This window comes from Nyctereutes procyonoides, unplaced genomic scaffold (assembly GCF_905146905.1).
Source record: "Nyctereutes procyonoides isolate TBG_1078 unplaced genomic scaffold, NYPRO_anot_genome, whole genome shotgun sequence".
In the NCBI taxonomy this organism is placed as follows: Eukaryota; Metazoa; Chordata; class Mammalia; order Carnivora; family Canidae; genus Nyctereutes; species Nyctereutes procyonoides.
Window position 1 is genome coordinate 21,362,134 of NW_026575141.1, and position 25,092 is coordinate 21,387,225.

The 25,092-nt window shown below is 38.2% G+C and overlaps 1 protein-coding gene across 10 annotated transcripts in view; it reads right to left on the reverse strand.

The window, feature by feature from the left end:
• Positions 1 to 25,092, reverse strand: part of ICA1 (islet cell autoantigen 1) — a 144,292-nt gene that overhangs the window by 24,749 nt on the left and 94,451 nt on the right. For all 10 annotated transcript variants that reach the window (XM_055307568.1, XM_055307566.1, XM_055307570.1 and 7 more), the window contains 4 exons: positions 16,681 to 16,806; positions 15,241 to 15,339; positions 3,790 to 3,887; positions 1,342 to 1,394 (listed from right to left, as the gene is read on the reverse strand). In XM_055307568.1, coding sequence (XP_055163543.1) covers positions 1,342 to 1,394; positions 3,790 to 3,887; positions 15,241 to 15,339; positions 16,681 to 16,806 — 376 coding nt within the window. The remainder of the gene's footprint in view (positions 1 to 1,341; positions 1,395 to 3,789; positions 3,888 to 15,240; positions 15,340 to 16,680; positions 16,807 to 25,092) is intronic.

Sequence of the window (25,092 nt, forward strand, 5' to 3'; positions counted from 1 at the left end):
AATAGGCGTGCCTGGGTGGCTCAGCTGGATAGGTGTCTGACTTTTGGTTTTTACTCAGGTCATGATCTCGGGGCTGTGAGACTGAGTTCCACATTGGCTCTGTGGTCAGCGCAGACTCTGCCTGAGATTCTCTAGCTCCCCTTGCCCCTCCCCCCTGCTCACATGTACTCTCTCTCTAAAATAAAGTTTTAAAATAAATATCTGTTGAATAAATGAATAAATATGTAAACGAAGGTATACATGCGTGAAAGGATAACATGAAGCCAAGTTAGAGAGACAGATAGGTGAGAGGTTTTTGTTTTCTTTTGAAAGGCAGATGAGAGAAAAGCAAATAGAGCAGTAAAGTGGAAAGAGAATAAAACAGGTGAAGCAAATGGTTGGAAAGATAGGAGGAAATACAGAAGGAAGGCACAAGGTGGAAGAAAAGAACCAAAGAGAAAGGAAGTCCCAGGGTCTGCTTTGCCTCCTCCTATATCCTGGAACGGCTGCCATAACAAAAGGCAGAGTGAGGTAGAGGCAGATATGCCCCCCAACAGAGATCCAGGCTGGAACAGAGGGTTGGGGTAATTTCAGTTCTCTCCAAATCACCTGTAAAGCTTTCCCTTGCATCCCTGAGGATTCAAGTCCTAGTGAAAAGCTCAGGATTACATCACCTTAATCCCACCACATTTTACTGTACTCTCCACTCCATTACGAGAAGAACCACTGAAAGAACTGGCAGTAATGGCAGGAGACCAGAATAGCTGACAAACCTTTCACAGCGAATTGCATCATCTACTAATGCTCTGATCACTTTTCCAACCATCTGAGGGTCTGTACACCCAAGGGAGCTGGTGTTACTCATTACCAGAGCAGACCCAGGAATCACCTGGAAGAGCCATGCCTAGGCTCTGCTCTCTCCATCTGTTCCCAACAAAGACCAACGCCCACCCCACAACACAGTGAAAACCAATTCACCTAATCTGATCATGTAATCTTATTAAAGCTATCTTTACAGCCCAAATGGCAGTTAGAACTAGTAATGGCAATAGCAGAAATGTTATCATCTGTTGTAAAAGAAATAGCTCTCTGTTAATTCTCCATTTTGGATGCTCCTCTGACAGGCTGCTGCTGAAGTGACTAATGGTGCTATTTTCTGATTCACAATATAAAACCTCTCCCAATAATGCTATATGGTCGGCAACAGTGAAAATTTAAAACTGAAATGCTAAAGAGCAAATTAATATAGAATTTTCTCAATTGGAAAAGAAAAAAGGTCTAGGAGGAGTCTGCCAAAAAAGAAAATGAATTGGTTGCTGAGCAGTACTTCAGAAGCAATTCTAAATAAAAATCAAAACTTACTCTTAAAACTAGAAGATTCCTTGTGCTGGTTTTCATCCTCTAATGAAATTAACCTTAAAATTAAAAAGAAAAAAGTTTATTAACCTATTTCTGAAAATTTTATATTTATGTACAGCCAGATTTTCTGTACAGTGTTACTGTACTTATACAGATGTGTGATGCACATATGAACATATAGCCATTTACACACTACTCATTTTTTTTAAGAAGAAACATATCTGCTGGCTTTTTCTTGTGTTAAGGCTGGTCAGTAGCATCTTAACAGCTGAATTTGGTTTCATCATAAGTCATATATTCTTTAAATATCTAGGTAGACAATTAGGTATAATTAGGATAGATACTTTACAGTTATTACTTTTAAAAATGTAGTTAAAAAACTGTTGGGCAAGCAGGTGTTTATTCTGATTCCTGCTACAATAGGAAAGGATACCCCAGGAGGTTAGCTAAATTGCCTAAGGCTGAAAAGCAGGATCAGTCTCAAATCCAGAAGACTATTGCCTACTGAACTCTCACCACACACGTTTAAGATTATGGCAGAGATAGGTCACCACCCTGAGACTCAGCTGGTACCTCTGAACCTCCCTCAAAAGCATCTTTACCTGCTATTTTTGAAAAGATTCTTGCTAAATTTCCATTTTGCATTTAAAATAGTTACTGGATTATACTTTTTGAGCCTTTAAAAATGAAGTACTAAAATACTGGAGAAATCTGAAATTAAGGAAAACTAATCTAGACAATCTCAGGTGGTTTTCTGAGTAAAGGCTAATACTTTATTTAGATTGTAGAACTCATTTTAGGTCCTGCCTCTTACAACACCAGGGTCTGTGGGCAGTCCCTTAACTTCTTTTGAGCCTCACTGCCATCATTTAAACAATGAGGAGAGGCACCTGGTGGCTCAGTTGGTTCAGCGTCTGCCATTGGCTCTGGTCATGATCTCATGGTCCTGGGATCGAGCCCTGAGTCAGGTTCCCTGCTCAGTGGGGAATCTGCTTGTTCCTCTCTCTCTGCCCCTCCCCTCCTTGTGCTCGCTCTCTCACACTCTCTCTCAAATAAATCAATAAAGTATTAGGAAAAAAAAAAACAATGAGGAAATGCTGGCATCGATTACATGAAAGGTTGTTGTGAAAATGAGTAGAGATAACATATAATAAAGCACCTAACATTGCACTTAGTACATAGTAGGAGCTCACTATAGAGTACTAAAAGCATTACTTTTATTACCAGGAATAGGTTATACTGCTTCCCCCTAAAACAATCAGTTGTACTACATTCAGATTCTATTCTACAGTTGTTCCCACAGTGGAAACTTGTCTTTGTTCCTAGAAAGGAATTTTCTAGTATTTGCTTTAAAATGAAAAAGGCTTGGGGTGCTTGGGTGGCTCAATCAGTTAAGTATCTGACTCATGATTTCAGCTAGGTCATGATCTCAGGGTTGTGAGACTGAGCCCACATTGGTCTCCATGATCAGTGGGGAGTCTGCTTGAGATTCTCTCCCTCTCCCTCTCCACCCCTCCCACCACTAAAAAATAAATTAAATATAAATTAATTCATTTATTAATGAAAAAGGCTAGTGCTGGCAGCAAATATTTCCTTGGGAAACTTTATAAACACAGTAAAAATATAAACTGGTTTTACCATACAATCATCATCTAAATTTTTATGTGTACACAAAGAATCCCAAAGGGAGGTAAGGTCAAGTTCAAGACTAACCCTGTTCCTGCAAGCCTTGATATCTCAGTAGGAAAGGATATAGATTCACACGAAACCTCCTTGCTGAATGAGATTAAGACACATCATGCACCACGTATGTTGAAAAATTAGTCTCAGTATGTAAAATGACTGGAGGCACCTTCTTATAAAGTGGCAAGAAATCGAGATGGAGCAGTTACTTCCTGCACTCAAAGCTGCCCTCTGCTTCACAGAGGAAACAAACAGAAGGTCTGAATAGCAGGAAACAAAATGTCAGAACCCAACATTTTTTGTATAACACCTTAGTACTATCATGTCTCTTATGAGGCAATTTTATAGGTTATATCCTTCTATGAGAGAAAAGCCAGGGGTTTTCCTATCTGGGACAGGGTTTGGTAAATGATGGTAACAAAAGGACCAGATTGAGTCCAGCCCAAGAGAGCAGAATTTTGGGGCTGAGGCCACCAGACAGAGAGCCAATGAGCAGTAGAGACATGTGCCTTTTCTTATCCCAGTCAACTCTTCACAAGTGTGCTCCTTCTAAGACCCAGAAATGGGTCTCTTATTAGTATGAGTCCTGGCCTAGCAGGAATATATGCAGGCGAACTTGGCTTTACTTTTAATACATCAACTCAGAGAAGTGAGGTAGTACAGTAACCGTCCTGTGTTTGAGACTCCCACAGACTTGGTCAGTGAGGTCTGTGCTGCCCTTGCCTGTGGAAATAAAGATTTTTGCCAAGAGAATTAGCCATGACTTACTGACTCGGCTCCTCCATGGTGGCCTCTGCACTTTCCTGCTGGGTGATCTTCTTCCTTTCTTCTTTCTCAATCAGTTTTTTCATAGGGTCTTGTAAGCTCTTGATCATGATAATGAAAAGGGGAAAAAGAAAAAGAAATAGAAAAAGATCAATAAAAAAACTCAGCTGCCTCTGGTCCAGAAACCAAATCTTGAATTCCAGGTTTAGGGAGGTTACCTTGAACCTATCAAGTAGACAGAAATGAAATTTTATATGTTCTCAGACCCATCTGAGAAATACTAGCCTATAAAGGAGAGTTCTTTTGCCACTAGATTTATGCTTTCCCCCTCGTGATAAGTTATTCAAAAGAAGGCCTTTTGGCTATTGCTAACTTTATTTTCCATCTTTAACATGCAGCAAAGATAAACATTCTGTTCTGCTTGCAGCCCACACACTGACAGAGTAGAAGCTTTTCTCCCCTAAAGATGAGGCAATTTCATTTTATTTTTAATTTTGTTTGCGATTTTATGATCTAAAAACAGCTTCTGAAAAATAAGAGAAAACAAAACCTTTTTTTTAGAGGAAAAAAAACCCCACAAAATAGTAATTTAACATACTCTGACAAGTCAACTCCCACAAATGGACAGAGCAGGTGCATTCAAATCTTTGTAGATTAAAAATGAGTGGGAATCTTTTTACAGAACATAATTTCTTGGAATTATTATTCTCAAATTTTATTAAATATTTAAGGAAAGACTTTTTAGGTACAATGCCTAGAAACTGTACACCAGTGACAAAGCCTGAAAAGGCAAAATATTTCCACAATAACTGAATAATGAGTTATAAAAAAAGATCTCTACTTCTGGTCCTAATTAAACCACAAACCTACAAATTACACAACAAACATCTCAAGATACTTATCCTGCTTATAATCTTAGAACCTTTAAAATCTGTCCTTTGGGCCTTCCTGTCTCGTCCTCCCTCCCCTTCCCATCACCCACACACACAGAAGGTGGCAAGCATGTTTCCTACACCAACTCTGATAAATTGATGTTTAGCTGCAAGCTGAACAGAGATGGTTTGGAGACACTCTCTGCAAAGCAGAGCTGTGAAGGATGGTGGTGCCTGCTCTGGATGCCTGGTGGACACTAGTCTTATGCTCCTACCTGCCAGCTCTGTCTCACTTCCTATACAGAATAATCTCCCTATAACACCCAGGCAATCATGTTACCATTTTTCTCAAGAACTCATAGTAGTTCCTATTTCTTTCCACTTCTAGTCTAAACCTGCCTGATTTTAAAGATTTTCTAAAATGTGCTCCTATCTTTCTCAGATTGCTTCCCACCGGCTTCCAAATGGGAGCTTTCCATTCTCCTCATCGCCTTCTATGGGCTAACTGCTCCCTTTCTATCTTTGTTCACTCTACTTCTTTACCCAAAAAAGCTCTATTTGTCCACCCTCAAAAGTCTGACCAGTCTTTGTAAAGCCCAGATCAATTACTGCTATTTTCCTTAAAGCTTCATTCACAAAGCACGCCAAATTCAAGAAAGTTCTTCCATCTTCAAAGTGCATTTACAGTCTTACCCATAGTTGATTACATCTATTCTACATTATGTTTTGCTTCTTAAAAAATATTTTTTATATTAGAAAAATAATAGAACCACATGTAGAATGCTTAGATAATTAAAAAGGAAAAACTATTCATAATTAGATTTCCCCCAATCACTTATTTATTTGTATATATTTCCTTTGTTTTTTCATATTCATACTACTTATATATAATTGGAATCACTGCAGATTGATGTCTTCTTAAGCAATTTAATATGTATAGGTATTTCAAAATCAAAAACATTCATTAGAGAATATAAAAAGATGTTATATATCATAAACATTCAATATCGAATTAAAATTAAATATACAGTCATTCACCACTTTTCTAACATAGGGCCAAGGTTTTCTCATTGAATATATGTGCTATGATTGGAGTTCTGAAGCATTTACTTGCATAAAGGATATCCCTAAGGCATTGCCATAATTTGTAATGACTATTTCTGGACATTTAGATCAGTACACTCAGTTAACAATTTTAGAGCATTTACCAAGAGCCAGGTGTTGCTTTGGGTGCTGGGGATACAATGGTGAACAAGACAAAATTACCAGTTAGTGATGGATCCAGGCAGGGCATTAACCTGGGGGATACAAAGTGATTGGGTGATTGGGTCACTACTTCAGTTACCAAGAACGTTTTCTCTGGGAAGTGACATTTCAGCTGTGAATCAGATGACATGCAGGAACCATCCATGTACAGCTCAGGGAGACGTGGTGGCCTGAGGACAAAGGAAGGCCTAAAGGAAGGCATAGCTTGGTTTGTTCGAGGAATAAAATGAATCCACTGGGATTGTACTGTAGTGGGCAAGAGCACAAGTCTTAAGAGATCAAGACACAGAGGTCAATAAGGGTCACACAGGAGAACATTCCTTTACCCACATTCATCAACATTTTAACACTGTGCCCCATTGGCTTCAACATATTCTTCTGCCCTTTATATCTCTCCAATGCGTGACAACTAACTGGGATCCATGATTATAAGCTGGAGGGCGAAATGTGATAAAGGACAGTACTGGAACAAATAAGGCAACTGGAATATGGACTGTAGTCTAATGGACTGTAGTCTAGGTGTTCTTTTTAAAAATCACATATCCCAGAGAGAGAGAGAGAGAGAGAGAGAGAGAATTTTGGAAATGTGCAATCACAAGATGTGCACAAATGTGCATCAACAGATGTCAAGGACTTATTCTTTTCAATAGATCTGCCAATCACAGCATTTTATTCATACACACACACACACACACACACACACACACACACACACATTACCCACACCCCACACCCCAAAACCCTTCCAGCAGCTTTATTCCCCAAAGAGTGGTCCAACCCTGGCCAAAGTGAAGCCAGGAGGAGTATTTTCAGCCAAGGTTCTGATGGCTCCAAGAGGCACTTTTCAATTCTGTGACACTTGTTCAGGCCTCCTGGTTTGCTCAATTATCTTCTCATTGTATTTCCTTTTTCTCAATCAGCACTAGGCAGGGGCAAGACATGTCTGGTCTCAGCCGGCTGTGTCTAGCTGCCACAGCGCTTGCCTAAGCCCCTGAGATGCCCTTGACAGCTCCATGGTTATCATCCCTTCTGTCTCCAGCCAGACCTCCCCTCATAACCACACTGGAGCAGCTCACAGACAATCCCTTTGTCATGTAAACCACTCCTTCCTTCTTTTCAACCCCTTCCCAGTTGGGCCATTAGCAGAGACTCAATTGTTGGCTCCCTGTCACAGTTAAGTCACTATTGTGCTTCACCAACAGAATGGCTACAGTTCCAATTGCTACTTTATTATTAATAATTCCTGTTACAATTGCTCCTCTTTTCCTGCTATTACCATTGTCCCTATAACAGTTTTGGATGTTGCCATTCAAAAAAGGTGCTAAATATGTACTTGTTGGTTGATAAATTAATGTACCTAAGGTTAAACTGTAAAAATTAGAGCTCTTTAGCTAGGAAATTCAAAGGCTCAGGGTAGTAATAGGAAAAGGTTTATAAAAACACAAGCAAAATTAATACTGAGTACCTGGGCTTATTTATTAAATGTTAGAATTTCAAATTAAGGGGACTCTTGTGTGGAGAATCTACCATCAGCTTTGTTGAGATATAATTCTTGTACCACAGAATTCCCCCATCTAAAGTATACAATTCAATGGTTTTTAGTATAGTAAAGAGTTGTGCAACCATCACCACAGTCAATTTTAGGAAATTTCAAGTGGCATCTTTGGAAGCAAGAAAGAGTTTTAGATCAAACTAAGCTAAATACTCCTCTATACAGAAAGGGGAAAAAAATTCAAACACATGGAAATTGTTCCTTTACAAAGATGGTAAACAATGTAGATAATAAAGAAACTTAGAGGAACTTTGAAACCTCACAGAGGATGGAATCATGGCCCCTTGCCTCTCTCAAATTTAGGCTCCTGGGTGTGACTGGCAGATACAGGATATTCTACATAGTGAATCACTGCTTTCTCCAAAATTTGATAAAAAAGTCCAAGTAGGGGCCATGGTGGAGGTGAATTCTTTACAGTATTTTAAAGTCCATAACTCAGCTGAAAACAATTAACCCTATAGCATCTGTAAAAGTCAGGGGTGACAGCATTTTCTGTGTGATATGAACACCTGCTCAGGCAACATGAATCTAAGAGGCCTGGCTGACTGCACAGATGAGGCGGCCATCAGATGGAACTATTTTGAATCAGTGGCTGATGGAAGCCACATTCACATCCATGTCCAGAAATGAAACGTCAAACCATTCTGTTTCTAAACCCCAACCCCACTAGGTCCCTCATTAAAATTGCTTATGAAAATCACTATGTATTAGCAGCAATACAGAATTATATAAGACTGAAAGGTTTTGTTCAGAGGAAAGAATGTTTTTAGACTAAGTAACCTTTCTCTGTTTAAGGCTGCACTGACATGCTAATAGTTTCCATCAATGCTTAAATGGTTTCAGGAAGCACACACACAATATATAAGATCAGCGTGACAGAGGAAATGCGCAGACTGAGCTTGCAAAAGTGTCTTAGAAAGGAAACAGCTTAATATAATAATGGGAGTTACTACTTCCTGTATTAGGAAAATAAAAGCAACAGCAACATTCATCTGAATGAAAGCAAAACTACTCAGCAAAACAAATTTCACAGACAAAAGGCTAGCAGCCAACACTAATATAATGACCTAAGTTTAAGTTTAGCCTTGACAATTGAGTAACCTTTTTTTCTAATCTTTAATTACGACATCTAATTTTCTTAGGCTACTTTCCATCAATTATACTGTATGTATATGAAGGTGCCAAATGGTTATCTATAAAAGGAAATAGAAATGCTGAAAATAGTGAGGCATGGTTAAAAGATGGTGAACTCAGTTGGGTGTGTATGTTTGTGTTTATATAATTGGTAGCACATGAGGAATAAAAAGCAGAGGCTGTCATGATGTGTATGAGACACACAATTCATGGACTTTTAGCACACATGGCCTCCCCACCCATGCAGTTATAAATCTATAAAGATACTATATAAGGAGCACTGTTAATCTAGGATCAGAAGGTACTCTTGAATTGTACTGTAGAACAAAAAGCTAATAAGATTAGAGAAAAATAAACACAATCATAAATAAGATATGTAATCTTGTTCTTTATAATATGATGGGAAATTGTCACCAGGAAGGCATCACAGGGTCCTGGAAACAGATGCACTATGAAAATAGATCAAGTAGTGCTGTGACATGGAAAAGGGTCTTCACCCCTTGGGGGCTTCTGTGCACTCATCACAACAGAGGAGTTAGTTAATGACAAGTATACCTTCTTTGGAATACTGAGGATTAATGGAGAAAATGATTCTGCACAGTATCAAGTTCATAGTGAGCAATCAAGATGTGCTTTATCAATAATTTTTAAAAGTCTAAAAAGGAATTAGATGTCTTAAGGGCTCACCTTGTGTTAGGTACTGCACTCCATGTTTTACACATCTCACAAAACCCAAATAAACACTGTCTTCCTGGTTTTTTGATACAGAAAGAGAGACTCAGGTGAAATAACTTGCTTAAGGCCATTCAACTATGAAAAAGTAGAAGCAATATTTGAATTCAGGTCTTCAAAATTCTACAACAGGTCAAGAAATACTATTGAATAGCTGAGCTAAGAACATTTACTTAACTCCTTCACATGAAGTGCCAAAGGAGATCAAGAAGACTTCATTCCAAATTCTAAAAGAAGGGAACTTAGGTTCCTAGGTATCTGACTTATACAGATGATGTTTTTCAACTATGTGCAAACATTTCAAAGTACTACTTTTAATTCACAGGTTACCTTCTCCTGTCCCCCTTGCCTCACAGCCCAAAGTCCCACCTGGAAGAAATGACACAGGGTAGAATGGGAAAGGCGTGAGCATCCATGTTTCCAGAGCTATCACATACTGGGCATGTGGCCTTGGGCAGAGGACTAGATCTTTCTAAACTTCAGTTTCTTCATTTGAAACATGGGGGGGGGGGGGGAGAAAAAACAAGTAGACCCAACTTCTCAAGGTTACTTGAGGATAAAAATATATGCACTTTCTATATGTTAGTGCCGAAACTAACAGTATTATTAATTATGATATCCAGCCTTGGCACGTTAGAGTCACGCATACCATGACAAATTCTCTGAGACGTGACTTCACCTCACGTTTAGCAAAGTTTCTGGCAATAAGTAACTGCCTATGCAATGATAATATTTTCCCTTTCCCCTTGAGGAAAAGTAAAGGAATGAGAAGCAGAGGATGGAGAGGAACCTTACCATTATGAGGAGAGCCTGAGCTACCTTTTTCACTTCACTGAGCCTGGAAGAACAAATGTCAGTGATCACAAGGGATGGACAAACAGATGACCACCCACACTCTGGCTGGTCCACCTCAGACTTTAGTGGTGGGCATGATCAGCCCCTCATCTCCACCTCTCCCATGGACTTGGATGCATCTTAGTTTTTGCAATGATCTGGCCTGGAACAGCTTGGGGGAAAATCATTCTTCTAAAATGCTGTGTAAAGTAATGACACTGAGAGAAAACTTGAAAGTCTAAAAGGATATTCTGGATGCTTGCCATGAATAATTGCCATGTTGGGACTGGCAACTAAAATAGCATTGCAGAGATATTTACCCAATTTTCATAAAAACTATTATGGCTTTATTTTCAAAGCAAGTAACTACAGAGCCGTGCGGCTTGTCGGTAAATGTTCAAGTGATTAACTGAGAAATGTGGAGGTGGGTGGAAGAAGGCTGTTAGGCATACAAATTTGAGAAAAACAAAATTTAGAGAAGGATGTTTTTTTGAATTGTGAAAGCTAAAGCATTTTGGTCTCCAGAACGATGTTCCATATAACAGTGCTAAGTCCTAGACCCCAGGAAAGAAAAGAGGGAACATTGGCACATCTGTTTCAATGGTTATTTTTGAACATGGCCAAAGTTAGGTTTTCAGATTCGGGTTTCCTTAGTTAAAATCCTGGCACAGGGCAAAAGGCAATTGCAAAGCCGAAGTGCATTTTTTAAGAATTAGCCCTGTTACGGGGTGGGAAGCCTCCCTGCCTTTCTTGCTTGCAGGCCTGCCCTGCCCTTCCCTATCCCTGTGGGAATAACATGAGACCGGACCAAGGCCTTGCAGGGCTGAAGAACGAACGGGTTTGGAAATGGAGCGGCCAGAGCATCTGTGGGAGTCAGGGAGGGAGTAGGTTATCCGGGGTGGGGTCTGAGACACCTATTCTGCTGCCAGTCATAGCCTTGCCTGTGAAACTCACCGTAAAACTAATCATCTAGGGTGGAAACAGTAAGAGAGTCACTTAAACTAGGATACAGAACCTGGCAACCTCAACAAAACTCTCTGTAATGATACTGCCAATGGCTGTCTTCTGGTTCCACTCTAGAATTCTTGATAAACCCATCCCTATTACTGGTGGGACTACTGGTGCCACCACCAATGGCTGCCATCCTTATTGCCACCACCACCACTACACAGCTGGCAAGTGAAAGAGCCAAAGTTAAAGCCAGGTCTGGCTAGCTTTAGAGCTTATGATCTTACAGACTTTGCTTTATCACATATCCAGAGTAGAAAGCCTGGCTTTCCTGCTAAAAATACTGGAATGAGGTGCATCACAGAAATCCATTTTACTACTGGCCATTTTTATTAAATATAGGCATTCTGATTCTTTAAAAAAAAAAACACAGAACATGCCTGCCCCTCATCCAGCTCCCAATGGGTGTGTGTTCACTTGTCAAAGGGCCCGCCAGTGATCACTTCTCTAGAAAGACATCTAATTCAACCCACAGAATAGTTAGGGGAGAAAAGACCACGGATACAAATAGAATTTTAGATTTTCCAGAGAAAAGCCACTTGACTCCTGAGGGGTTTTTTTGCTTTTGTTTTTGTTTTGCTTTCTCTAAAGCCTGTTTTGGATCTGTGGGGAAATGTGTAAGTAAACGGCATCCTGGAAGGATGAAGTAAACATGACCACATCTGAGGGTTGGTAATTTAAGACAGGGCACTGTTTTCCTACAGACAGCATCTCATTTAGCTTTCTAAAAAGGAAAAAAAAAATGCTTTAAACTCATAGTCTAAATTACTTTCTCTAAAAACGTGACAGTGCTTCTGAGATATACCTAGAAATATTCTATTCCTATCTCCATGACTATTTCTACCATGTGAAAAGACATTCTCAGATAATATGGAATCAGTATAAAATTAAGATATTAATAATAACCCATGTACAATACCCATGTTTAATACTATTTTAATGAAATAATAAATATTTATTCTTTGAAAATATGAGATTAGAGCACAGCTTTTTTTTTGGAAATCACTTAAAAAGATGGTTCTCTCCACTTTAAATTTGAGCTGTGCGGCATTTAGATAAAAAAAAATTTGTAATATTGAAACAATTATTTTTGTAATATTAAATTTCAACGCTAAATTTCCCATAAAGCTAAAATGCTACAAAAATCTATTAATCATAAAATTTAAGTGATAAAGGATTATGTCAATAAATGTAGCTTTAATAGAACAATACCAGGCCTGAATAAAAAAGCAATAGTTGTCACCTAAAACATTACCACATAATATTTGCAAAATGTCAACATAGTCACTTGGATATTTTTCAAATTGTAAGAAGTGGAGACAATTCATTTTTACAATAAAATTATTTTGGGAAAGAATGACATGTATTTTCTAAGAAAGATTCATTAGAAATAAAACTTAAACTTCTGGGGCATGAGTTATATCCCTGTAATTCTGCAAAAGACTCTTCCCTCCAAACAGGATGCATTGAGTGTTTAACGCATTAATTATCATCCTTCATCAAGCATAAAACTAACAGTCAGGATATCCAGCTGCAGTGGCACAATTACCAACACTCAGAATACACCCTGCAGCAAAGAAAACAAATGGGTTGCTTTTCATTAACAGAGCTTGGCAAACCTCTCCAAAGACAATGTTTTCTTTCCAGCCAGAGTCCCAAAAGGCATTTCAGGGGCTATTTGCTTAGGTAAATCCAGAGAACAAATAAATCGTGAAAATATTTATTGAAATTTCAAAATATCCATTATCAATACATAGTGCCATTCAGAAGAAAATGACATATATTGAAAACGACTCAATCAAATAAAAATATTTTCAATACAAGGAGAGTTTAAAAAATATTAGTGCAAGAGGTTGGTAAGTCAGGTAGTATCTTCATACTTGATGGTAATGCATAAGGCATTAGTGGTTTTCATTTTCATGTTTCATGATACACAACATGACTCTGTGTATGCAATAATGAGCTGTATGATAACAGGATTCTATTATATAGGTTTAAGCCCATACAAAAAAAAAAATAATTAGTGACTAGCTTGGGATTTAATATAACATCACTGAAAAGCCTAGACAAATAACATTCTAGAAAAGTAATAAGAGCCCAGTTTATTTGGTTGATTATGGGACATTTAACATTCTTAATATTACTGTAATTATACTATACCTTAACATATATTATTTCTACTGACTTTATATTACAATTAAACCATAAACTGTTACTTGTAAACCATAATTTAAGGAAGACTCTGAGGATGCAAAAAGCAAAAGATAGTCATGTGCCCAAAATACTTGTAATTATGTCCTGCTTGAACCATTGCCATCAAACTTTCACTAAATTCTCTGCCCAGAAATCCTCTAACATAATCAGTTTGATCCTCTCTGCAGGGTAAATATCATGGCAACAATTAAAGAGCCATATTTTCCTCAGCACAGGAGGCCAGGGGTACACATAAGGATTCCTCCGTGCTTGTGGCACAACTTCAATTTCATATTGTACTTTATATGCAATTAGCTCCAACCTGAACTTCTTTTAAACTGTCTTTGCAGAAGGCATCATTCTATTTTCCACCTAGCTGATCTGAGTTACATACAACTGTCTTTTAAAAGACAAACACTGAAATTGTATTTCTGATAAAATAAAATCTAATGCACATACACACTACAAAACTTGAAACTCTCTGCCTTATCAAAGAATAAGTGACGGGATTCTGTTCAGGCCTGTATAAGAAATGTGAAGAGTGTGAGTTGTAATGATTTTGATCAACCTGGCTTGATCAGGATAGCTGCTTCCTAAGGAGCTGAAAGTGGTAATAAATTATGGGGAAGTGATACAGCCCTACCAACAATGATAACATTGCTGATGTGCTAATAAGAAAGGCTTTGGGCTCACTGGATACAGAACATGTGGCTGGACAAAGGAGGATATGTAAGAAATAAAAGGTCCCTCCCTTCAAGTGCATATAGTCCAGATGACAGAGCAAAAAAAGGGCACATGCTGAATCTGTTTACCATGCAGCATGTCAGCAAGTGCCAATACATGAGCAAATGGCCAGCTGACAGGAAGATTATGAGAACAAATTTCACTGGCCAGATGTCCTGTCTGGAGTCAGGGTAGGTGCATCTCAAGGTGAGTGAACTGTCCTAGGTTCCTCTTGGGATCTTTATTTAAAGGGCCAGGCTCTTAAAGTTTTCTGTTTTAGTATTTTGTAGATGCAGTGACACTATAAACATCTCAAAATCAAAGAGCAATTTTAAAGCAAAAAAAAAAAAAAAAAAAAGCTTTTTAATGTTTTCTCAAGCAAGGTGTGAGTCATTTACAAATTGCTTGAAAAATCAGAAGGAAGGCAATTTCAAGGTGAACTTTAACCAGTTCGTTCTTTCTTTTTTTTTTTCTTTCAAAGGTATGACCTGGCAACAAAATACCTAGTGTACTTTCATTCTCAAAATCCTTTTGGAACCCAAATCACTTCCTTCTCAACATGCATTCTCCTCCCTCAGCAACCAAAATGATTGTACAGTTGGTTGCAATACTGAGAATCAAGATACTTTGCATATATATTTTTTGAGTTGAGAAATCACAGAGTTAAATGTTGCTTTTTCTATTGGAAAATGTTCCTGTAGTCTTATGAAAAATCTAATTCTGTATTAGATGGTACTCACAGAATAAAATGACATTTGTCAGAAGTAAGAGAGGAAAGAAAAATAACTTTTCAATTGAGCATATTTGAATTTAATAATTAAAAAATAATGGAGTATACTAGACTTGAACAATCTTCCCTTTAACAATGTCAAACAAATCATTTAAATGAGCAGGACCAGTCCCCACAATTCATCTCCCGGTAACATGTACCCCAAGGTTCAAGCTGTGTTTTTGTATTTCTGTGACTTATTGTTGTATTGAATACTGATGCAGTAAAAGACTATCCTAGGGGGCATAGCTCTCTCTTTGACATTGAGAGTCTGTTGGAATAATGATGATTGCCGCCATGGACATTGTCTATGATGTAAACAAAACATTACTTTTCAGAAGATTTTCTAATAGCCTTTCTAGCTTTCATACCTTTAATGTAGTGAATTCATATGGTTGGTAACCTTTGAAGCTCTCGTGGATGGCTGCCATAGTGTGAGAAGTTTTCTCCCAAAAATGAAGCAGAGTGGTCTGTAAGGAAAGACAGGACAGCTGTTAATGTTTGAATGCCCAGTTCTAGCCACAGGCCCTGGAGAAGTGTGCCATCTGTGGCTTTTGAGGTACTCCAAAATAGGATTCCAAATCATCTCTGCCACCTTGTTTCCCATTATGCCTCTTTTTATACCTCTATTTCAGCCACACTAAATGCTTCCCCACCCCCCATTACCCCAAATACTGCCTGCAAAGACTAACAATGCTCTACCACTTGGACACTCCTCTCTATTCTCTGTACTTGTCCCATGGGATCCATATCCCAAAATTTAGGGATCATTACCAATCTACTTTTGTCATATCGCCACTGATTCACCACTTCTTCAAACCCTCACTGGATTTTGTAGAACTTATTTCACTTAGCACACTCAGTTTTCTCCTTGAAGTACAGAAAATATAGTCAGACTGTGTGGACTATCTCTGACTTTTTTCTGAAACTTTAAGTTCCTTTAGGACAGGAAATGTATTCTTATTTTTATATTCTCTACAACACCCAGAATTTGGCCTTCCACACTCCACTGGTGCCTAGTAGCACTCTTGTTAGATATGAGTACTAGCCTAAAAGAACTCAGAGGCTAGAAGGAGACAAAAATTAATAGTTCATTGAATCATGGCAATCTGATGAGTAAGTGACTGTGCCATGGGAAGTACAGGCTACAAAGCTGAATCAGAGGAGGCTTTCTGAAGGATGTGACGCTCAGACTGATACACCAAACAGAGAAGAATATGGAAAGGTACAAATGGAGGGGAAAGGCAGTCAGGCAGGTGAAACCACCTAAGTAAAGGCAGGAAAGTGAGAGATCACAATGTGAGTACAGGAAATAGCTAATATTCAGTTTGAGTAGACTGTACTAGAAAGGAGAGGTGTGGAAAGTAAATTGTGAGCAAGACATTCAGAACTTCATAATGCCAAAACCATATTTTTAGCTCAAAAACTGTCTTCTCTCAAAGACAACCTACAGAATGGGAGAAGATATTTGCAAATAACATATCAGATTATGATGCTGTTCACAGCTTTTGATAGGCCTAGTACAATCTTGGGAACAGGGTTGCTGTATGCTGAAGGTCAGACAGTAGCTCTTAGCCTTGCCTATCTTAGGTAGTTAAGCTGTGCATTTTTTTTATTGGTGTACCATGTTTGATTTGTCCCTGATAACCTTTGGAGTTTTTCTGAGAAATGGAGCAGTAATGCAGCATCAACTTATTAAAATACGTTTTAAGCCTTTAAAAAAACAAACAAACAAAAAAAAAAAAACCTGTCTTCTGTCCCCTAAATCTCATAACGTTCTTGGTTCAATGTAACCAACATCACTTTGTTACCTGGTATGTTGCTAGCATATGAGACAACAGATTGCATCGGCTTGCTCCAAGAAGATCCACTTTTTGACACACATCCATCTTCAATTTGTCAAAGCTTTTTTTGGCAAGGCGTACTTGGGTTTGTACCTATGAAAGTAAAAGGGAACCTTTGAGCCACTCAGACTCCTAAGTAGTTAAAATTTGCCAGTGAGAGAAGACCCATAGTGGGTTTATCTCTCTCATACAAGAAAACACCTTTGAAATTCCAAGCAAGCGAGAATATCCTATGCCATCCATTCTCTACCTCCAAAGGACTTCAACACAGCACTGCATATGATTATGATTTTACAGCAGATTTACCATCCTATTTTTGTCAGTCAAAAGTTAAAATTCCTCTCCTTTCAAAGCATTCACAAAGTGATCGCAGGGGGAGAAGTCTCGAAACATGCCCGGCGGCAAGGGAATAACCTTCACCCTGTTGTTGTTTCCCTATAGTTCTTTGATGCTGACCTCCCCGTATATTCTTCGTTCAGCTTCTCTAATGTTAGTACCTTACGTAACGCGGTACATTTGTGAAAAATAAGAAATCAACACTGACACAATCCTATTAGCTAAGCCAACAGACGTTATTCAGATTTGACTAGCTTTTCCCTTGATGTTGTTTTTCTGTTCCAAGATCCAACCTAAGATACCACATAAGAGAACTGTGACACAGCCAAAAAAACTGATAAACTTTCGACTTTTTATTACTGAGATTTACATAAGCAATTCTCCCTCTATCCCTCAGCCATATAGTAGTTCAAAATGGAGTAAGTCAGGAAAAGATTCAGAAATGTCAATTCTATACATTATTTGATAATAAAATCGAAGTTTAAGGGGTGTCTGAGTGGCTCAGTTGCTTAAGCCTCTGACTTGATTTCAGCTCAGGTCATGATCTCAGGGTCATTAAGCCTCCCATTGGGCTCCACACTCAGGGCACTCTGCTTGTCCCTCTCCCTATCTGCTCCTCCCTCCATTCATGCTTTTATGTATACATGTGCTCACTCTCTCTCTTTAAAATAAATCTTTAAAAAATAGTTTTTTTAAAAAAGATTCTTTTTATTTATTCATGAGAGACACGCAGAGAGAGGCAGAGACATAGGCAGAGAGAGAAGCAGGCTCCCTATGGGGAGCCCGATACAGGACTCAATCCCAGGACCTCAGGATCATGACTTGAGCCAAAGGCAGACACTCAGCCACTAAGTCACCCGGGTGTACCAAATAGAAGGTTTTAAAAATAATACAGCTACTTTAAAATGGGTGAAGTCAAAATTTCTCCTTCTTCCAATCTGAAGTATCACCACACTATATTTTAACCAGGGAAAGCCAAATATCACTTAATCTCAGATAATTCACACAGTTGTAGTTACCAGGTAGGTAACTGCAATCTGGGAGTAATGCTGACTCATTAGTGCTAGTTCTTCCATCACAGGATACCAGGAGGCAAGTCTACCTTGATCACCACTGCATGACCGGCACCTGGTGACCTAGTACAAAGCAGGTGCCGAAAACATATTTGGTGACTGAATAAAGAAATTTTCTAGGCCATTTCAAAAGGTAAAGTACCTAAGTACCATTTTAAAGTATAACCTTTAATGTTGTTTTAGAAATGATGGTTTTACTTTTTTAATAAATACAAGCATGAAGACTATTTGATATAAGACATCAAGTTTTATCACTGATAATATTACTTATATTCACAGTTTATAAGATTAGGGCATTATATAATAACAACAATAATCGATACAATTGCTACCATTTATTACAATTTGACAACTGAAGTGATTTAACAATAGATACAATTCACAATTGATACAATTGATACATCTGAACAATTAATTCAATTCACTCAGCACATGCCACTCATTCTCTTTTAGCCTCTGTTATTACCCTCTCTGCTGAGGGTAAGAGGATTTATCTGGAGAGTACCTAATGAGCAAGGCTGCCATTCTAGATTAGCCTGCCTGACTCCAAAGCCATACTTTTCTACCTCTCAAGCAACTTACACTAGTCACTGGAACATCCAGAAGCTCAAAATTATGATTCTACCCAGAAACCCAAGTTTTTCCTGTAGATTCTATGGAATTGGAAAACAAAGAGGCAATGCATTTAACACCATTTTGTTTGAAGTAATATCCTATATTAATAGGGTTTTACTTCTGTAGCTGTAGAAAACACTTCCTATGAATTTTTCTGTATTTTTGGTTTACAGGTCTGGGGAAACCAAAGAATAGAAGCCTATCTAGGTCCTCTCAAATTGACCACACTATGAGCTTAAATAAATCCTGGAGCTTCATCATTTCCACTATAGAGCACAAAAACTCTAGGCAAAGATGCATGGGAGCACAGACTATAAAGTGAATTTATAATTAAAAGTAGTGATTGTCTGTCTTCCTTTGAGAGGAATAAGGAAACAAAAAAGAAAAGCCAAGTTCCAGAGGCAATGAATGGGAGAATGTGAGGAGGAAGATGTTTCAAAGCATCTGAAATCCTCACTGCAAGCCTCCCACCAGTTCACCAGCTGCTCAGGCCAGGAAGACTTCCTCAACTGGGATCCTGAGAGGCACTGTCTCCACTCTTAATATGGATATGAGCTTTCACATATGTACTCATTCAACACATATTTGGTGACTGCCTATTATGTGTCAGGACTAGTGCTAGGCACTGGGGCATTTATAAAGGAATGAAATTTGTAGCAATGGATCAGTATATACTTATGAATGAATGCACTTAAGCATAAGGACCCTCTAGTCTTTTAGAGAAGACAAATTAGCAACTACATTCTAATACAATTGGAACGATACAACTAAGAATGTAGAAGAGAGGTAGTGGGGATAAGAGAATGATTAATGCTGGGGGTGGGGTAGGGTGGGAGTATAGATTGATGTCATTAAAGCCCTAAATACTGGCCTCCCAGTATCCCACCCTTTGACCTTTAACTTTGAAGGCCCCTCCTACTCTGAATCGGGGCTTGGCATGTGACTTGCTTTGACCAGTGACATGTCAACAAATGTGATGAAACTGGAAGCTTGAAAAAAAAAATGCTAGCATGTTTCCATTTTCTTGCTTCTCAGGCTAACCTGAGAACAAGCCTGGGCTGGCCAGCTGGAGGGGTGTGACAGTCTTGTACAAGCGAGACACAAGGAGGAGAGCCCAGTTGTCCCAACAGATCAGCCTTTGCCCGGCTGACCCACAGACATATGAGGGGGGGCCACCCATGATCAGGAGAAGCCCTCCCTACCCTATAGCTGACCAATTCTCATGAGTGAGCCTAAAAGAGACCAGAATTGTCCTGCTAACCCACAGACCTGTGAGCAATAAGAAATGCTTATTGTCTTAAGACATGAATGTTAGAGTTGCTTATTTCACAGCAATATTGTGGCCACAGATAACTGATATAAATGATAAGCAGGCAGGGAATAAAGGCTTCTGAGATGGGAGAAGGATATCTGAAGTGGATCTTAAAGGATGAATAGCAGTAAATAGTAAATACAAGGTAAATACAAGACTGGCCTGCTAATGGGGGGTTCTAGATCTAATTAAATGCAAATTAATTTTTTTGTGGGGCTATGGATTTTGTTCTTTCTTTTGTGTAGATTTTTTTTAAAGATTTATTTATTCATAAGAGATAGAGAGAGAGAGAGAGAGAGACATAGGCAGAGGGAGAAGCAGGCTTCATGCAGGGAGGAGCCTGATGTGGGAATCGATCCTGGGATTCCAGAATCATGCCCTGGGCTGAAGGCAGTGCTAAAATGCTGAGCCACCCAGGGATCCCCTAGATATTCTTTTATCCTAAAAGAAAACTTATTTCAGTTGCTTATAACACAAAGTTCATGAATTAATATACTCTGAAATGTGCCTTTTGTTTAAATTTTATAAAGTAATTTTAGAAACCTAGAAGACTTCAACACTTGACCCAGTAAGTTCTGAAAGGCCATATGCTTTGTGTGTCAACAATGATTATTAAAATACTTAATGCACTGCTGAGTTTCCAAATGTTGAGTCTTTTCCCTGCCAAACAAGGAGGATGTTACACTGTTGGGCATTTTGAATATGGTAAATTTCATTTAATATTTTGTGCTCCATGTCTACTCTTTAAAACACATTTCCAGTATGCAGCCCGAGGACAAAGCACTGAGGACACATTCAAGCACAGGCCACCATCAAGAGTCTAATTTCAAATACCTCCAGATGCAGTTAAGTGAAAAATGTTTTGATTATTATTCCTTTCAATCCCAGATAAATTATATTCAATTACATAAACATCTTGAGGAGCTCCTGTGGTTTTCAAGGTTCTTTAAAAATATCTTCAGTCAAATAAATGTACCCTTTGTTTATTTCTTAGTTTTATTTCTGTTGCCCCACCTTTCTCCTCTTATTCTCTAAGCTCTAGGAAATGATCGTGCATATTAAACTCCCTTTAGTGTGAGTCCTGCCTTTCCCAGGCAGCAGAAATTCAATTTACCAGAGAAGGGAGCAATGTCTTTAGTGCCAAAACTACAGGGCATTTCTTTTTACTTAGTTCTCCTAACCTGAAATTCTACCTCTTAGCCCCAACTTGAACTACATAGGGTGAAGTCAAAGCTATTTATCCTCTTATTTCAGTCTGACTTTCCCATCCAGTGGGAAAAGTCTTCATATTACTCCACAACCAAATATTTTGAGAGTGGTTTTAAATTTTTTTCTGTTTTCTTTCCTTTAAGAACAAAATAAAGCAAAACTACAATCCTACTCTTACTTTTACATTTTCTTCCACGAAATGGCTCTGTATCTCACCATCATCCATCCATCCACTCATTTAGCAAATATTCACTGAGTATCTTCTACATGCTGTTAGTAGTGAATAAAACAGAGATAGTGTCTACACTCGTGGAGGTGACAGTCCAATGGGCATTTTCATATCAGTGAGGGCATAAAAGCAAAGTAAATGAAGGAAAGCCACACTGCCCCATAAGAATGATTTACCAAGGAATCTGACCGAGAGAATATTCTCCAAGAAAGCAGTGCTCAAATTCTATTCAGAAGGACTGAACATGGTAGCCCCAGTGGCTCAGCGGTTTAGCGCCGCCGCCTTCAGCCCAGGGTGTGATCCTGGAGACCCAGGATGGAGTCCCACATCGGGCTCCCTGCATGGAGCCTGTTTCTCCCTCTGCCTGTGTCTCTGCCTCTCTCTCTATCTCTCATGAATAGATAAATAAAATATTTAAAAAAAAAAAAGAAGGACTGAACATGATGAACTATGCAAGAAAGAATACTCCAGCAGAGAGAAGAGTATATGCTAAGGCTGTGGGATGGAGAGCAGTAATGAGACAGGTCCCTGAAAGCCAGTGTGGCTGGGTTGCTGAAGCAAGCAGAAGAGTGGTTGGAGATCAGGCAAGAGGGTGGGTTGAGGCACATCCTAGAGCACAGTCCTTTGAGGCAGATGCTTAGAATTTTAGTTTTTATCCTAGAAGCTACAGAAAAACATTGGAGGTCCTTAAGCATGGGAGAGACAGAATTTTACTTTCAGTTTGAAAAGTCCACTCATGGGCAGCCCCAGTGGCACAGCGGTTTGGCGCCGCCTGCAGCCTGGGGTGTGATCCTGGAGACCCGGGATTGAGTCCCGCATCGGGCTCCTTGCGTTGAGTCTGCTTCTCCCTCTGCCTGTGTCTCTGCCTCTCTCTCTCTCTCTCTCTCTCTCTCTCTGTGTCTCTCATGAATAAATAAATAAAATCTTAAAAAAAAAATAAAAGAAAAGTCCACTCATTATAGTGTGGGGATGAACTGGATGAAGGAGATACGTGTAGATGAGGATGGATCTAGAGTCAAGGGGAGAGATGATGGTTGGCTTTAGACTTGGGTAGTGATACAGATATGGAAAAAAAAAAAGTGCTCTGATTCCAGAGATATTTAGGAGTAAAACAAGCAGTACCTAGTGAGGGATTAGATGTTGGGGGTATGAAGGATGACTCCTATGGATCTAACTGCTCCAAACTCAGTATCATTGTCTAACTTGCCTTTCAGATGTGGATATTCTACACGTATCAACTTCTCACAGATACCTCACACCACACCAAAATTCTTGGTTTCTTGCCCAACCAACTCTCAATACTCCTCCCTCATTAAAACTGATTTGTTCATCCTATTTTCCTCTGAGGCAGCAATCCTACATCCAGGGAAAAATGTTAAGATCAGAGAATACACCAATTATTTCTTTTGGCTTTCAAAGAATGCCAGTAGAGAAAATCTAGCCCATTTGATGTTACTTGGAGAACAAAAGTTCAGATATTTGGCTTCATTAAAAGAAGACCGATGAACCAAGACCTCTTGAGGATTAGATAACCAAACACCTTCCTGAATCACTTTACTGCATTACTTGATCACATCATATACTTAGCCATTGGTGGGAAGAGCAATTCTGACATTGTATTATGCATGGAAGTATGTAAGTGACTGTGAGCACCATGCATGTGTCTAGGTAGCCAACTGCTGACTTAGGAGCAATCTGTTTTTTGATCTTTCCTCAACAAAATCCTTACCCCATTTTGAAAAATCTTCCTTCTCTTTATTCTAATCATGTGGTTAAAATGGAGGCTGGTATATCCTTTTATAGGGCATTTCTCTACTCCACTGACTGGCCCAGGGATGGCCAGCTAACCCAAGTTGAGTCAATCATAACACCTCATGGTTGCCTGATTCGGGGAAAGGCATCTGATTCAAGCTGGATGAATCAGAGTCCCTTTTAAAGGATTTTTGAACTCTGAACTAGAGTTTCATATCAATGGAATAATAAAACGTAGTCTAGTCTTTTTGTGGCTGGATTCTTTCACTCAGCATAATCCCTTTGAGATCAGTGTTGTTGCATATATTAGCAATGTGTTCTTTCTTATTTCTAAGTAGTATTTAATTGCGTGGATACAGTGTAATTTGTATATTCATTTGGGTTTGGCTATTTTGAATAAAATTGCCATAAACATTTGAGCACAAGTTTTTGTTATGGACGTGTTTTTCATTTCTCTTCAGCAAATATCTAGGAGTTAGGTCTTTTAGTAACTGTGTATTTAATTTTATAAAAAAAATGCCAAACTGTTTTCCAAAGTAACTATATCATTTTGCATTCCTGCCAACAATGAATCCAAGTTCCATTTGTTCCATATCCTCATTAACACTTGGTATTTTCAGTCTTTTAAGTTCTAGCCATTCTAATGGATGTGTAGTCACAGTCATTATGATTTTAATTTGCATTTCTCTAATGACTAAAGATGTTGAAATTCTTTTTACGTCTTATTTGCCACTCACATATCTTTAGTAATGTGCTTATTCAAATCTTTTGCCTATTTTTAAAAATAAGGTTTGTCTTATTATTACTGAGTTATGAATTCTTTATATGATCTAAATATAAATCCATTATCAGACATAAGCTTGAAAATATTTTCTTCAAATCTCTAAATTTGCTTTTCATTTTCTTTCTTTTTCTTCCTTTCTTTTTTTTTGGGGGGGGTCTTCTCAAGTTTAAAAAAATTTATTGTTTTTATTGAAGTGTAATAGATATATCCTACTTTGAGGTATACATCAGAGTGATTCAATTTTTTTATACATTATGAAATGATTCCTACAATAAGCCTTTCATTTGCTTAATAAACCCTTTTGAAGACAAAAGTTTTTAATTTTGATTATATCTAATTTATCAAGTTTTTTGTTTTTATACTTTCTGGTTCTTGTGTCTTACACCAAACCATTTCCTGACCTAACATATTATATTTTTCCTGTGCTTTTTTTTCTGGAAATTTTATATTCTTAGTTATCACATTTAGATCTATGATCCATTTCAAGTTAATTTCTGTGGATGATGTGAGTGAGGGGTGTTGATTTATTTTGTTTTCCCCAGAAGTAGAATCCAGTTGTTCCAGTACTATTTGTTCAAAAATTATCCAATTGCACATTTTTGGCAAAAATCAACAAGCCATTATAAGTGTGGATCTACTTCTAGGATTTCCATTGTATTATTTTGATCTATATGTCAACCCTTTTAACAATAACACAATGTCTTGATTACCATAGCTTTATAATGAGTCTTTACGTCATTAAATCCTATGACTTTTTTTTCTTTTTGTTTTGGTTATTCCAACTTCTTCCTATTTCTGTACATATTTTTTGGACAGCTTCTCTATTTATTCAAAAAACACTTCATGATATTGATAAGGATTATACTGAAGCTACAGATTTACTTGGGATTGACATCTTAACAAATATCTTCAGATGGAGGAACACGGTATATCTTTCCATTTATTGGGTCTTTTAAATTCTTCCAGTATTTTGTTTGGTTGATGTTCGTATGCAGGCCTTGCACATTTTATTAAATTTATTGCAAAGTATTTCATATTTTTTGATGCCACAAAAATATAAATTTCAAGT